At 40.4% G+C, this 17,357-nt stretch overlaps 1 protein-coding gene across 1 annotated transcript; it reads right to left on the bottom strand.

Annotated features, from left to right (window-relative positions):
• Positions 1-1,654: 1,654 nt before the first annotated feature.
• On the bottom strand, positions 1,655-16,148 carry LOC135555386 (hepatic leukemia factor-like). The gene is made up of 5 exons (XM_064987762.1): positions 15,639-16,148; positions 12,310-12,654; positions 10,589-10,600; positions 5,805-6,010; positions 1,655-5,014 (listed from the first exon to the last, which is right to left on the bottom strand). Exons 1-5 carry the CDS (start codon positions 15,751-15,753, stop codon positions 4,799-4,801), a joined length of 894 nt encoding a protein of 297 aa, XP_064843834.1. The 5' UTR covers positions 15,754-16,148; the 3' UTR covers positions 1,655-4,798.
• Positions 16,149-17,357: the final 1,209 nt, after the last annotated feature.

Below are 17,357 nucleotides of genomic sequence, written 5' to 3'. Positions count from 1 at the left end.
TGGGACACAATCATGAAGTGGAACGACATTTATTGGATATTTCAAACTTTTTTAACAAATCAAAAACTGAAACATTGGGCGTGCAAAATTATTCAGCCCCTTTACTTTCAGTGCAGCAAACTCTCTCCAGAAGGTCAGTGAGGATCTCTGAATGATCCAATGTTGACCTAAATGACTTATGATGATAAATACAATCCACCTGTGTGTAATCAAGTCTCCGTATAAATGCACCTGCACTGTGATAGTCTGAGGTCCGTTAAAAGCGCAGAGAGCATCATGAAGAACAAGGAACACAACAGGCAGGTCCGAAATACTGTTGTGAAGAAGTTTAAAGCCGGATTTGGATACAAAAAGATTTCCCAAGCTTTAAACATCCCAAGGAGCACTGTGCAAGCGATAATATTGAAATGGAAGGAGTATCAGACCACTGCAAATCTACCAAGACCTGGCCGTCCCTCTAAACTTTCAGCTCATACAAGGAGAAGACTGATCAGAGATGCAGCCAAGAGGCCCATGATCACTCTGGATGAACAGCAGAGATCTACAGCTGAGGTGGGTAACTCTGTCCATAGGACAACAATCAGTCGTATATTGCACAAATCTGGCCTTTATGGAAGAGTGGCAAGAAGAAAGCCATTTCTTAAAGATATCCATAAAAAGTGTCGTTTAAAGTTTGCCACAAGCCACCTGGGAGACACACCAAACATGTGGAAGAAGGTGCTCTGGTCAGATGAAACCAAAATTGAACTTTTTGGCAACAATGCAAAATGTTATGTTTGGCGTAAAAGCAACACAGCTCATCACCTTGAACACACCATCACCACTGTCAAACATGGTGGTGGCAGCATCATGGTTTGGGTCTGCTTTTCTTCAGCAGGGACAGGGAAGATGGTTAAAATTGATGGGAAGATGGATGGAGCCAAATACAGGATCATTCTAGAAGAGAACCTGATGGAGTCTGCAAAAGACCTGAGACTGGGACGGAGATTTGTCTTCCAACAAGACAATGATCCAAAACATAAAGCAAAATCTACAATGGAATGGTTCAGAAATAAACATATCCAGGTGTTAGAATGGCCAAGTCAAAGTCCAGACCTGAATCCAATCGAGAATCTGTGGAAAGAACTGAAAACTGCTGTTCACAAATGCTTTCCATCCAACCTCACTGAGCTCGAGCTGTTTTGCAAGGAGGAATGGGAAAAAATGTCAGTCTCTCGATGTGCAAAACTGATAGAGACATACCCCAAGCGACTTACAGCTGTAATCGCAGCAAAAGGTGGCGCTACAAAGTATTAACTTAAGGGGGCTGAATAATTTTGCACGCCCAATTCTTCAGTTTTTGATTTGTTAAAAAAGTTTGAAATATCCAATAAATGTCGTTCCACTTCATGATTGTGTCCCACTTGTTGTTGATTCTTCACAAAATAATACAGTTTATCTTTATGTTTGAAGCCTGAAATGTGGCAAAAGGTCACAAAGTTCAAGGGGGCCAAATACTTTCACAAGGCACTGTACCATGACTAAGGGCTGTTCTTAGGTACGACACAACACCTCCTCGGACCTTATTGTTTAAGTACTATATAGACTCAGTGTATACAGTAAACAGTTTGAAAATGTTTGACACCAGCAGAAATAACAAGTGTGACACTCAAAAGAAACAGAAAATACTTTATTAGACACTATGAATTACAGATCAGGAGGCCAAGGACTGAATAACATATGTTATGCATTCATTCCATGACAGACAAGACAGAATACTCCTTTCATTGTGTATCTATGTACCCTCTGTGAAACAGTCCATTGGTGTTGCCATTAATACAATGGTAATTAGTTAATTGTAGCGTTTTAAATAAGTAAAAAGACAATTGTAAATATATAGAATATTTGCTGCATTAGATCTGAACCTATTCAAGTGGTGATAATGACATTACATCGCTGAGAGACTGAGGAACAGTCAGTGTATTCAAGGCACTGGAATAGACTCAGAATTATGGTTACTTTTTTCCATTCATGGGTGAGGTAGTGAAGTCACTCTACGGGAAGGTATGTGGGCAATGTGTGGACTGGTAATGGCTTTATCCTATTCTTTCATATGGTACGTCCATGGTACAGAATAGCATGTTTAAGTACATGGACACACACAGCTAACAAAACCCATATCTGTGCGGATGGGCTATAGAAATGTGAATAAGGAAAACCATCTTCAGCCATTTCTTTACAGCCAAAACATTGCTCTACTCTCACCTTGGCTGGACCATGATCTGCAACAGGTAAGGAACACTACACTGTATTTGGTCAATTGTGAATTTAATGAAGTATTATAGCAGAAATAGAGAACTCAGTAAGCTATGCAGTGTTATTGAGAGTAATATCACTCAGGCAGTGGGCTTACTAGAACTGCGAAGGTCTAACAAGCAGAAAAACAGCAGCTACAGTAACCTGAAATTGCCCTCCCCTTCATTGTAACATTGTTCTAACTAGTGAACATAGAGATGGCTCCAAATATTAGTTTATATCAGAATATGACTAAAGGTAAACCTTTTCAGTTTTACCATCAAAGGACTCCGGTGTCATATTTTGGCTGAGTGAAGGGACCCATAACAGGAATCTTGAGACACCTAGTGGTGACATCGATGACAATCAATAGCAATTTATTTTATTTTACTAGGCAAGTCAGTTAAGAACAAATTCTTATTTTCAATGACGGAACAGTGGGCTAACTGCCTGTTCAGGGGCAGAACGACAGATTTGTACCTTGTCAGCTCGAGGATTCGAACTTGCAACCTTTCGGTTACTAGTCCAACGCTCTAACCACTAGGCTACCCTGCCGCCCAAAAGTGGGTCTCTTCAGAAATCGATTAAAGATCATTCCATACATTCTGTCCTCCATACTCACAACTTTATTTCATGTTAACGTTGGTGAGACTCAATCTTAAAGCACTACGATTCCATGACACAAGGAACTAAAGGTTACTGATGGCTAAATCTATAGTATATAACCAGGATACAGGAGTGTCTTTCCAATAATGCCCAACAGTATCTGTTACTGCTGCTGGATTTGGAGGAATCTCTGTAAAACTACCACATTGTTATGGTTAAGATAACCAATATAGTAGTGTTTTGCTTTCTTTGAGTAATGCATTTGTATTCTTTAATAATAATAATATTCTGGATTCTGTGCCTTTAAAATACATAGCCAGTAATGTATAGGAAAAATACTGTACAAAAACCCCCATATAGAATAGCTTTATATAAACATCTCTTATAACCAATGTATCATCTCTGTACTGAATCTTTTGGTTTGTAGTAAACTAATTGTTTGGGATAACCACAGTACTGGACAACACCATCCTACTTTTTTCCCCGACATCTTTTACATTCATACAGCCATCTTAAGGAAGAAGGCAAACACATATCTACAAAAATACAGATATCTCTATTGATTATTAAAAGAACCACTCTTGTTAATCATGCTAAATAAAAAAGGAAATAATTCAACCACTTTGCGATTAGCTTGAGGTTTGTGTTCTGAGAAATCATGCTGAAATATTCAAATAAAAACGATGAGATGATAATAAGAAGAACAACAATATCAACGACACAAATAGAAGCCATAATAATAACAATTGAATATTTCAAAGAATTAATCTGTCCTTAACAGAAAAGATACATAAATATCAGGCAGATTAGACTGAGGAACATTGCACCAGGGCAGATTGTGACACGTGTTAGAAGATCGGTGCAGAGAGGGTAAGCAGAGTTGTGGTTGTGGAACAGGCTGCAGCAGAGAGACCACTGAGCACAGGGTGGGAAATCTGTCCACCATCACCATGCTAGCGAGCACAACTCCCAACACAAAATGACCGTGCAACGCGAGACAAGAGGGTTGTGGGTTCTACTGGAGACCAAGAGGTGCTCTGATTGGGGAATCGGTGTGGGAGGAAAAACTTGGTAGCATGAATTAATATAGATTTGGAAAAGATTATTGCTCAATGTGTGATAGAAAATAATCGCTGGTTTTTCTTTCCAACTGTACAGTTATACTGAGGTTTGAGAGAGAGGTTAAGTGCTAACGAGAAAATATTAAAACAAGAGTAGCTTATAGTCCTGATGTGATGAACTGATGTTACAGCTCTGCAATAGAACAACAATGGACACGAAATGTATAATATTAACAGAAGTACAATAACATAAACAAATTGCAATATGAATGTATGGTACAAACCGAGAGAAAGGATGCTACAGGAAGGTACAGGACATAACAGACAGGAACAGGGTCTTAGGTAGGAGGAGAATCCCTCTGAAAACAGCACTGGAAGAACATAAGGATGGGGAGGGAGATACATTACAACAGCTCTCAGTCCTGATCACACGTATAAAACAGGTGAGAAAGGGGGAAAACAAACAGCATGGCATCATTTAAAAAGAACAGTGGAAAGAGGGGACGGGGTAGGGATCCGGAGAGTAGGCTGTTGGCTCATTAACACTCAAAGTGCCTTCTAGTACTTGAAAGAGGAAAGGGTGTGTGCATACATACTCATACCCCATGTGTGTACATGAAGGGTGAGTGAGAAAACAGAAGGAACAAACTAACGGATCCCAGTGACAGAATTCAAATTCCAAATGATAGAATCATATAGGATTATCATGTACAGGGGTGAGGGGCTGGTGTGTGTGTGTGTGTGTGTGTGTGAGGGGGGTGGGGCAGTGCCACCAAAAGGGAGGCACATTGTCCTTTAAACTCTTGGGTGAGGGGGTGAGAGGGAAGGGTGTGGCATGGATGTTGGTTTGGGGAGGTTCACAGGGGCCCATGCTGAGCCTCGTATTTGGCCACAATGTTCTTGGTGCGACCCAGTTCCTTCCTCAAGTCGGCCACCTCTGAGCGAAGTGCACCATTCTCCTTCTCTAGGAAGCCAGCCCGGATGGCAATTTGGTTCTCCTTCAGTCGCCTGGCATCCCGTGATCTTTTGGCTGCTACGTTGTTCTTTCTGCGTCTGGCCCAGTACTTGTCATCCTGGAAAGTGAGGTGAAACACACTGTTGTGATTCATATATTTTTTTCACACTACCTGTGGTATTGTAAAATTATAAGTGATTCACCTGAGTAATAAACCGTATTCCAAACCTATTATTTATGTCAGCACGCATCTCATTTTCACTTATCACATTTCCATAACGTTGTTTAAAACTGCCTGACACGTTCAACCTCCTTTGCACCCTGCAGGAAGCCATCTTACCTCAAACAAAATAGTACATGTGATAGACCTCTTCCAACAACATCGTATGACCCGGGTTAAGGGTGAATGACCACGGCTAAACCTGTCAATCTAAATCCTGGCCAAGTTCGCCTCCTCCCTGTCAATACTGAAAAAGCTGCCGTTTGGGTTTGCGCCAACGCTCCTCCTTATATTGTGGTTTAAAATACTTCTGGTTATTTAGGTGGAATAAGTCCACTTGCTGCTAACGTAACGTAACGTAACGTAACGTAACATAACGTAACGTAACATAACGTAACATAACGTAACATAACATGGGGCGGCAGGGTAGCCTAGTGGTTAGAGTGTTGGACTAGTAACCGAAAGGTTGCAAGTTCGAATCCCCAAGCTGACAAGGTACAAATCTGTCGTTCTGCCCCTGAACAGGCAGTTAACCCACTGTTCCTAGGCCATCATTGAAAATAAGAATTTGTTCTTAACTGACTTGCCTAGTAAAATAAAGGTAAGAAAACATGGTGCTTAAAGTTTTTGGCCAAACAAGTGGCGAACCCTTTCAACCTTCCACCAACTTAGGCTCCAGGTAGGTTACCTTGAGATCTTCAGGGATGAAGATTTTGCGTGCCTTTTTGATCATGGGCTGTGGTTTGAGCTCCTCTGGGGCGAACTTGCATTTTCGGGGGTCAAACATCTCCTGTCCGGGTACGCTGGACAGAGCCAGGTCTGCAGGGTCGGGCTCGTAGCCCACTGGAACTTGAATAGACTCTGGATCGATGGGGCTGGGGGTGTTCCTGGCAGCTGGGGCAGCACTGCAGGAGAAAGGCAAAGGAAAACAGGTTAGAAGGTCTGCTGAATTACATCTGGGCACTATTAAGAAGAGACTGTACTCTCAAAGAGCAGGCTTTGAGGTGCAATGGTCCTTGAGAAATTAGGCCTTATTAGACCTCAACTGGTTTCCTTAAAATGAAGGTTCTAGAATCTGCCATTAAATGTAATATAAAAAGCTATGACAAAAGTCATTAGTACCCCCCCCTCACCTCCTACCCCATACCAGGTGTAAAAAGTCCCAAGGAGGGCACTTAGGGGGAAACTAACACACGTGTGCCTGTTTACATCACAGTATTCTGCCATTCTGTTCTGTATCATGGTTGTGCTTTACAAAGCTGATCCTCTAGAAAAGGGGTGTCAAACATACATCCCGGTCCAATGCGGCCTACAGGTGATTTGAGTTTAAAAAATGAAAAAAATCTCTCATATTTATTTTTCAACAGGACAATGACCCAACACACTTCCTATTTGACCAAGAAAGAGAATGCTGCATCAGATGACCTGGCCTCCACAATCACCTGAACTCAACCCAAATTGAGATGGTTTGGGATGAGTTGGACCGCAGAGTGAAGGAAAAGCAGCCAACAAGTGCTCAGCATATGTGGGAACTCCTTCAAGATTGTTGAAAAAGTATTCCAGGTGAAGCTGGTTAAGAGAATGCCAAGAGTGTGCAAAGATTTCATCAAGGCAAAGGGTGGCTACTTCGAAGAATCTCAAATATAAAATATTTTGATTTGTTTAACACGTTTTTGGTTACTACATGATTCCATATGTGTTATTTAATAGTTGATGTCTTCACTATTATTCTACAATGTAGAAAATAGTAAAAATAAAAAACACACCCTGGTAGGAGTAGGTGTGTCCAAACTTTTGACTGGTACTGTCTGTCTGTATACACACCTTAAAATGTCTAAAACCAAATTGAAAATGTGTAGAAAAGATAAAGGTCCTACAATCATATAATTTCTTGACTGTGTCCAGCTTGCTAATAATCACCAAAATGAAAGCTAGACAGTCAGGGAGCATCAGAAATTCAGAAAACAGAGGACTACAAGACTATTTGTTGCAAATTTTTACAGCAAGGAAATATAACACATTTTTTTTGTGTGGCCCTCCGGACCTCGTTGACGACCATATGCGGCCCCGGGGAAAGATTAGTTTGACACCCCTGCTCTAGAATCAATACCAGCCTTGCATGTGAAGATGGACTATATTCTTATGTCCGTCTTATTCTATACATGCTCATCAAGTCAATGATTATTTAATCTAAATAATTCTACAACTAGCCTTGCCCACAGGGAAGCAAAATAACTGTGGTTGCACCTTTTAACCAACAGGTGGAGCACAGAGAACACTCACACACACATTTACTGCTACACAGACAGACATTCTCACAAACACAGAAGATATGTTATTTAAGCCTTTCTGGAGCCCTGTTATCAGTGCCTCTAGTCAGCTGAGCTCAGGCAGACAACAACATTTTGTCTGTAAATTGACTTAAGGCAACCTCCTCGTCAGCCAGCCTCAACATGTGCCTCTGCAATCTCTCTGTGGATGTTACGTAACATCTAATAGATTTCTATTGCACAGAGCAGCAGGTCAGCAGTTGACACGGTTTCACATTCTACCCTTCATCATTCAGTGGATTAGCAAGCAGAACTGAAGAACTTAATTGGATGGCTTCATCAAATCAGCTGTAATTTGATTGGTGGCTGGCGGTGAGCATCTTATGACAGTAAGCTAAGAGCCCAATGTCAGTGTATTTACCTGAGATTCATCGACTTAAACAGCTTGACAATTACAACGACTCACAATCAAAGGACTGTAGTCTTTTGTAGTTGGTTTGAAAACTTAATGAGGAATGAAAGAAATACAAATTCTTCCTGCTGACGGTGAAAATACTACACTCAAACAGAATTCAAAGGCCGACATTTTAGGTCACTTCCTACGTCATGACCCAGCTTCTCTGTGCTTTAAGCTGGCTACGGCCTTAAGCCTTCTGACCTTTGATCACAGCAGCATTTCTAGCTCCAGCTAGTCCTGGTTGAGATTTAAGCCAAGGCCAACATACAGGTCTGACTTGCTTGTACGTTATGCAGAAGGAAGTAAGACAGCTACTCTAGCCCTTTCAGAAGAGAAAACAAATATGAAGGAATTTAGAGAAAAAAATATGGATGAATATGTATGCACTCATACATAAGTCACTCTGGATATAAGCATCTGCTAAATTGCTAAAATGTAGACACGCAAGCATGACAACTACACTCTTGCTTCACCAGTGAATCATTGCATCAGTAGTCACTGACACATTAAGCTAAAATGGCTGGCCATCCAAAGTGGTACTTCAGCAGGGGTCCAATTCAATGCCTCATTTTAGTGAATTGTCAAGAACACGTTGGCTGCATGTTAGTCCCCAACAATGACAGGCCACTGACTTAACACTGTCAGCTTAGTGCCAAGCTACTTACAAGGGCTAAATCAGATGCTGTCCAAAACAATCTGTCAAAAGTATATCACCTGTATAAATAACAAGCACTGTGGCTCAGACATCTTATCACTTTAACCATTAATTCTGACCAGATTACTGGAGTAAAAATACAGTGACATGCTTTACTGGCTAAGAGTGGCCTGGTGAAAAGCCTGGCTGATAGTGCCCTATAGAATTTGGCTGTGACCTCCCCTCTACGAACCTCCAATAGGAAGAGACAACACAACCCCGTCTGACAACATGTGTTCAACGTCCACCAAAAATAGATAGAAGGTAAGAGCTCTGCGTCTTGTTCCTTCTCCTGTAGGTAAATGCTCAGATTTGCATTGTGTGGGTGGGTAGTAGAACCAGTGCAGATGGGACGGAGGGCTAAGATGGCTCTGACCTGACTCTCACCTGCATGTTCTTCCTCTGACTGCTGGACAGTCAGGAGAGAAACTCAAACCCTTTTTAAAATGGTTTGATTTTCATTAACATTTTAAGCTTGACCCCTAAGGAATGACAACATCGAGTCTGTGCCTTTTCCAACCAATCTTCAAAATGAAGTGTGAGCTCGTCGGGGATTCCTATTATTGTGTTAAGTGTTTACTGTATATGAATGTGATGCTAAACAACATGGAGTCAACAGGACTAACATTTACATTTAAGTCATTTAGCAGACGCTCTTATCCAGAGCGACTTACAAATTGGTGAATTCACCTTCTGACATCAGTGGAACAGCCACTTTACAATACTAACCACACCTCCCCTTTATCGGTTTACTATAGGGAGAGGATTTCCATAGGTACCACACACCTTATCAGACAGTCACTTCCATGGCACACAAGTTTAGACCTGACCTTTGACCTCATCTACATTCCACTTCCCTTTTGGCCCCTGCCAATAATACACTGTGGGCCCCATATTGAACCAGCAGTGGGACCCGCCCATCGCTAACTCCACTGGATATCTGCTGTGATAACAAAGCTATCTCAGGCTGCATTGTGCTTGCATGCAATATGGAATTGGGAGGTTGGTGGGGCAGGCTAGGCTGGAGGCGTATGTGATAGCAGTATAGCCTTGACCATGTGATCTCATCAGGGTTCAGCCTGTGCCTCTGCTATGGCTCCGACTGGGATCTGTCTGGTGAGGGACAATTAAAGGAAGGAGGTGAGGGAGAATTAAAGGAAGGAGGAGAAACTCATGCCATGACAAGCTCCCGTTAGCAGTGGGGCTACACATGGCGGATGCATGTGTCTGTCAGGAAGACCTAGCCATATATGTGAGAGGGAATGTGCATAACGGCGAGAAGACAGGCCCTGTGAAACTGTACCAGACAAATATACATGCACGTACACCCTCACATGCTGGGATTCTTTGTACTGTAACAGTACAGATGGAATTCTTTGATACGAGTGACAGACTTGTGTCCGGATGTACTATTACTTCCTGTGGTGAGGCCAAAAACTATTTACAGTACCACGTCAAGGTGTGTTCCCAGCTTTTTTCTTTATTTTTTTACTTTGTGAAAGCAGTGGGGAAATAAACACTGAGGGGAACATTGTGGTCACTGTACGCACACTGAGGAAGGACATACTGTGTTTGGCATGAGTAATAATGTCATCATTAGAAACAAACTATTACACTTCTGTCTGCGACTACTTTCAAGGGACAAACTAAATCATCTTAAAATGTGTCAAACAGAATGTCATACATCAGAAGAAAGTTGTGAATGTTTTTTTTTTCCCATGGCAATTGTGAGGCTATTTTTGGAATGGATGGGAATTTAGGGCATTTGCAATTCCTTCAAATGTGATTGCAAATCACAGTAAAAGCATGCTGGGTGGATCAGAGTAATAGTGGGGGGGAATTGATACAGTAGAGTATCGTAATATTAATACTATTTATGACAATATTATATCAATTTTATGACTCCAAGTATCAATTCTCAACAACAAACCTTTTGTATATTTTCTGCTAGGTAGTTGACGTTAGCTGGCGCTAGTCGGCTGTACCAAAACATTGGTATTTCTCCTTCTATAGCGCTGGCCTCAATCTTCTATTAAAAATGGTGAGCCAACATGTTTTCAGCACTTTTATTTCCATGACGGATCAAAACTATTTTTCATCATGGGTCTCTCGTGTCCCCCTGCAGCAGACATAGTGAGCAATATGTCATGAACATCAAATCAGAATTCATATAGAATCGCAATGAATATCGTATTGGCACCTAAGTATCACGATAATATCATATCATGAAGAGCCCTGGCAATACCCAGCACTACCATTTAAGTGGTATGTCATATGAATTCAAGTCCACTACACAGGCCAGTTTCACTAGATCACCATCACTGTTCACGTCGGGACATGGTAGATCATTAATGACTAAGATGAAAAACCTTTGGACATACATAGGTCTATTGGAATAAAATGCAGCAGAATGTGTTTTGTGTAAGAGTTCAACTTCTATTCAATCTGAGGATGTTTACTGACAATGGTGTCAACTCATATCTGTAAAACCTCAAGAAGTATGGGACAAAAAAATATAGGTCCCACCGAGCAGAGACATTGTAAACATGAGCTTCTGTTATACACTGGAACATTATAAAAAGGCAGGTTTCCATACAGTGTGGATGTGATTATAAGGATTGTATTTGACACACTGTGCTCTACCAACTATGGTAATGAGAAGATCACACACACACCAACCAAAATACGTACCAAAGTTACTATATAACACAAACCAATGGGCACACAGAAATATTCCCTTTAAACATATCAGTTATGTTATGTGATAACACCTTATTTATACATTTTCATTAACTAAAACAGGGTCATAAAGACAACTACCATCCTCATCATTAATTAACTAGTTTCAAAATAAAACAATTACAGGCAATAGAATCACTGTTTTCCCCTCGACTCGAAGATTCAGATAGGATGTCCATTATTTAGCAACAAAGAATTGGCTAGCACAAACCAGATTACATCTGCCTGCTCCATCAAACACAGCAATTACACTGACCCTCTTTATTCACTCCCCCACTTTCAAGAGGCTGAAACCATGACAACTAGCCTTATGGAAGATGTTTGCCTTGGTGATGCATGTAAATAAGGTATGTTTATCCTCACACCTCTAAATAACAGGGTACCAGGAATGTGTGTTTCATTAAGGAGGAACGTTTAACTTTTTTCTGGTTGTCTCTTCAGTAGGCAGCAACAGATAAGTCAAGATTCACCTTAACCAAACAAAGCATTGTGTGCCAAGCAACAAAATGAGCCTAATCTAAATCAATATTGGAATGTCATCGGGAATGTAGTAAAACTGTAAATGTTTGTTGACAAAAACTACACAGTGGAGGGATCAAAACTACAACCCACCCACGTTGTACAACTACTGTCCCTCCAGTTTAACTTTCTAGTACTTGGAACAATGCCACTCAAGCTCCAAAGTCCAGGGCCAGAATTGTAGAAGAAATGTCCTAGCATACTCAAAGCCCCTGAATTAGCCTAAATACGGAGAAACCTCTATCTGTGCTTTTGGTCAGAGTTGAATGGGGTATACAGTAAAGGAGAAAGTTCAGTGTTGAGAAGACAACCTGGTCATGATATGCGTGCTGAGTACACCAGGTTGACAAAGGTATTACAAAGCGCAACAACTAAGGCTTTGACCATAGAGATTTGCCCTAATTTGAGAGCTATAGGAGGGTTGTGTGTGTGCGTTTGGTTGACCTTGCAGATGTTAGCCCTCGTTTGAGAGTGTTCCTGTGCTGTGTGTGCTGTGTGTGATATGGTATTTTACCTGCTCTGGCTGGGGGGCTCTGGAGACAGTTCTGGGAGACCATGGCTGTATGAACAGAGATAGTGGTGTGGCTATTGAGGTCGACCACAGAGGGTATGGGGGATGCAGGGGAAGCCTGCTGGATAGTGGGCTGTCGGGACTGCTGTGGCTGGTTTTGGTTATTCTGAGCTGAGTTTGCGGGGATGCCATTCTCTGACAGAAACTCTTCCAGGTCCATGTACTCCAGCTGAAAGTTGTCCCCATCATATGGCAAGGTCTTGTCCCACAGGGTTGGCCCTAGGAAGGCCGACTGTGGAGTATTGGCACCGCCTTCCTCATCCAACTTTTTCTCATCTTTTCCAAAACCTGCAAATATTTGGAGAGAGTCATATCACGGTTAGACCAAAACAGACAATGTCAAAACAGCTAAGCCAACAAAAGGCTAAGGTTTTAATTTATATACACACACAATATCTAAAGCCCCTGTTGTTGATTAAGCGTATACTTGAGGCATATGTGAATGTTTATATACTTGATGCAAATAGATGAATAACCAAACTACAGTAAACACCCCATCAATTCCAAAAGCAAAAGTACCCTGTAGGGGACAACCTCCAGTCTCAGGAAATATATTTTAATTTCTCTTCAACCTATTTCCAGACGTTTTAAAGAGTTTTTTCAAATCATATATATATATATATATATATATATAGTCCATATCAAGTTGTTGACAAATAAGTACTAAATGGTTTCTAGCCTGGCTAGTCTTCGGAATACTAACTCTTTACAGTAGATTACAAACTTCCCACAATGTACTACTGTTGGACTTGCTTCTGCCATTTAAAAGTATTTTTGTAGTAGTGTTCAGATGTGTCTAAGTTGTTGGGAAAGTTGTAAAAATGTCAGTTCTTTTTAAAAGTTTAGATAGAATGGAGTTGGTGTGGTTAATAAAACAGTGGTTGTTTGATTGGTAGAAGATATTTCTGTTCTGATTTAAATAGCAGAGAAGTAGAACAAGATGCCATATCCTCTATGTTTTTGCCTAAATTGTTGGGGAAGTCGTCAAAGTAGCTGATGTGTCCAAAGTCTAAATGTTTACTTACTGTCTCATGGTAGAAATGTGCTCAACCAGTGCTATAAAATGTTACATGACAGTTAATTCAACAGTGGGAAGTTAGCTTAACGAATGCAGTGGATAACCGTTACTAAAACAGCTGTCACTTTTGACCAGAAGAAGATAACACATTCAAATCTGAAATCAGAACAGAACACCATGACACCAGAGTTTTGACTTCGATACCAGGTTTAGTATCACTATACTCAACACCAAAATTAAACCAATTGAAAAAAAAGAAGGGTTATTAGCCAAAGTCACAGAATGGTAATTAATCCAGATGGATCTTTTGAGTCCATTATCATTACATTTGAAAAATGTTTTAATGTATGGATTAATTCATAAATGATTAAATAAATGTCACCTTTTTTTAACCAATCAAACTACACAACATTATGGTCAACATTTATTTGAATGGTAAATCTCTAGTCTATTGATAAACTGGGTAAATCGTGATGTAGCCTAGGCCTATTTACAATACAAGGGAATGCATATTCAATAGGAGTGTGTCCATGCATTGAGTTATTGACCTTGTTTTGGCTGATTTCATTGGGTTACAGATGAAAACCACAGAGGTTCTCTTTAAGACTCATGACGTCATTCACACACACACACCTCTGAAAACATTTATTAACCGTTTCAACATTTCTACATGCTGATTTTCACTATTCAAGTGTGTTAACTTATGTGCAGCATAAGTGGTGATGCAGCTCAGACTCTCAGTGGTTCCTCCAGGCAGGCTTGGGCTAGCAATGAGTAAGGGGAGCAGGCACGGTGCTATCGCGCTATAAGGGTACATCGGCTTTGCTGATTGACAGACTTAATCCTCTCTCAATCCGTTGACGACATGAGACATGATAGAAGTACCAAATATAACCCCAAAAAAATTCTAGTACCCAACCGTTTCTAGTATACAAAAAGTACTGAAGTTTCGGTATATCGTGAAATACGCATTTGAATAGCAGAGAAGTAGACCAAGATCTTATACCCTCTAAGTTTTTTGTCTAAAGGACTGGGGAGCTCGGAATTAAAAAATAATAATAATAAGTTACTAAAACAGCTGTACCGTTTTATCGCAAGAATATATTTTTGTTACGATTTCAGATTTCAACAGCAGAGAAGTAGAGGAAGATTCCATACACCCTAACTTTTTGTCTAACTTGTTGGCAAAGTGTCAATATAGCTGATTGTTGTCACATTGTTCACAGTGCATAGAATGTTGGATGTAATGATGTCACAATGGGACCTTTAGAATGTTGAAATCCCTTTAGAGTGGATGGAGGACAAAACGAAAGGCAAATAGCTTTATAGTTTATAAAGTGTAAAGGACATCCAAAAGTTGTATACAAGCACACTGGTCCTGACCACTGCACTTTTTAAAAGTTTGAATGACGTTTCGAGCTTAAACGGTGTACGAAAAATAGCATTCCAAATAATAAGTACTGTATGACAAAAACCTGCAGCGGGACGTTTTCTGTCGTAAGTCAAAGGAATTAAATGGATAGTTGTTCCACTGTATCCTTATCAGGCTGGAGCTGTCATACCAGGAATGTATTTTGACATTTAACGACAAAATTGCAACCATCATGGATCATACTGTACTCCTTCCCGATCTGACCAGATGTTGTAGGACTAATACATTACACTTAATGCGGAAATCAGCAGTATAATCAATAAAGCGAATCCCCGACACTGGTTCGGTAAAAAGCTGAGGGATGGGGCTGAGAAATGTAACCACTCAAATGCAGACATGAAGAGTTAGAGTTATGGATACAAGGATTGACCATCCATGATATCAAAATTATAGTTTTAACCATGTTGAGGCTATATTGTGTTTGTTTACATTTTCATTGTTTACAAACATTGGAGTAAAACGTTCTTATATTTGGGGTTCTGATGGGGTATGACAGTTGAACTAAGCTCATGGAGGCATTTATAAGTTCTACTCTTCAAGAATCAATTAATTTATAAGTCCAAAAGTGGATGTAGCAACAGTGATTGTCCCTTTAAATTTACACTTGAATCAACGCCAATTCTTAGTAACTAAAGGTGAGAAACACCGGGCTACTGAAATATTGTAGCCATTGGAGACGTTTTTTTCTGCATTGTATCTTACTTGCTCACGCGCTGCAACACTGACAGATCATGCTTGAAAGCGAGAACGAAAAAACAATCGTCTCAAAAATTAATGTAAACTACCACGTAACAAATTATTTGATGTATGCGTTTTGTTTACCTTCTTCATGATGAAATGGCAGCTTCATTGGATTCTCCAACAAGGATTTCAGTACGCCATTAGTTGGAGGTTGGAAAGATGAGTTTAAAGGATCAGGTCTGGACATTTTCTCCATTGGTCTGGAGGACGATAGTATAGCGTACAATTGCTGTTATTCCAAAAGAAGACCCACGTTTGAAAAATGTTAAACAAACACAAAACCTCAATGCTTGACCCAACCTGTAGTTCAGACCGAGAAATTGATATCCGCGCAGAAAATAACAATTACGGGTTTCGTCGAACGACGTTAGTTCGAGAAGGCAGAGAACTAACTGGATGTGAAGCTCAAGATGGTTCACAATCCATTTGTGGACACCGATGTACATGACGTCAAACCTGGCAAATACTTGAATACCGACTCTGCGAATGAGATGGAGGGAAGGAAGGACTGACCACTGCTGATTTTGGAACTTATTTGTTTCACGGTTTTCCCTATCATTTTTTTCTCAGTCCTTTTCTCATTGAAAATCTAGATGTCAATCATGTTAATTGACAGATTACTCCGACATGGCGTATGTGATCGTAGTACTACCCACAGCCATTAGCCTTGGTATGTAGTGCAAGATCCATAGATTTAGCCCCCCATACAGTTCTCTCTCTCTCGGTTTTCTATTGTGTTATTGACTGCACGTTTGTTCATTCCATGTGTAACTCTGTTGTTTGTGTCGCACTGCTTTGCTTTATCTTGTCCAGGTCGCAGTTGTAAATGAGAATTTGTTCTCAACTGGCCTACCTGGTTAAATAAAGGTGAAATAAATTGATGAAACACTGGTGACAGCAGTGGGATCATTGTGGTGTTCTCTCGGGGCCTTGTAAGCATGTGAAGCTTTGAGTGTGAGGATATACAACCCTTCTTTAAAGAGGGTGAATATTGTCATTTAGGCCTACTGCAATGTGGTGTAGTGAGCTTTGTTGGACACATACACAGAGGCCTGTGTTATTAGGTGCTCAGCTCTGTAATGGGATATGGATCAAGCTCCCATCATAGCTCTCTCATTCCTGTACATTCAATAGATCATTTAAAGCTTGTTTGCACCAAACTGGTAATTATTCAACTCTAATAATTGTTTGTCACACACTGGATAGTTGTAGGGAAATGTGTTGTTTTACAGGGTCATCCATAGTAGTACGGCATCCCTGGAGTAAATTAGGGTGGCACCCCTGGAGTAAATTAGGGCTAAGTGCCTCAAGAGCACAGCGACAGACTTTTCACCTTGTCAGCTCAGATATTCAAACCAGTGACCTTTCAGTTACTGGCCCAACATGCTAACCGCTAGGCTACTAAAAGGAGTAGGCTTATAACAGGTGTGCCAACTGTACATTTCTTAACCTTAGATCTATAGGCCTACTATTGGCCACAGAGTAATTGAATTATACAAACATTTATTTTAGCTCTCTATTATGTACTACAAACATTTAACCTATGGTCTACAACAGCCCTCTACTAATTTTTTCTTAAAACATAAAACCAATCAATTAGAATGATGCTAGTACAAAAAATTCCCAGGACATCTACAGCACCCAATGTCACAGGAAAGCAGAAAAAAAATCATCAAGCACATCACATCAATTCAAATTGTATTAGTCACATGCACCGAATACAACAAGTCTAGACTTTACAGTGAAATGCTTACTTACGAGCCCCTAACCAACAATGCAGTTTAAAAAAAAATACAGATA

Source organism: Oncorhynchus masou, chromosome 15 (genome assembly GCF_036934945.1).
Source record: "Oncorhynchus masou masou isolate Uvic2021 chromosome 15, UVic_Omas_1.1, whole genome shotgun sequence".
NCBI classification, from domain to species: domain Eukaryota; kingdom Metazoa; phylum Chordata; class Actinopteri; order Salmoniformes; family Salmonidae; genus Oncorhynchus; species Oncorhynchus masou.
Note: the sequence above shows the minus strand (reverse complement) of the source record. Positions and strands in the feature narration are given on the sequence as shown.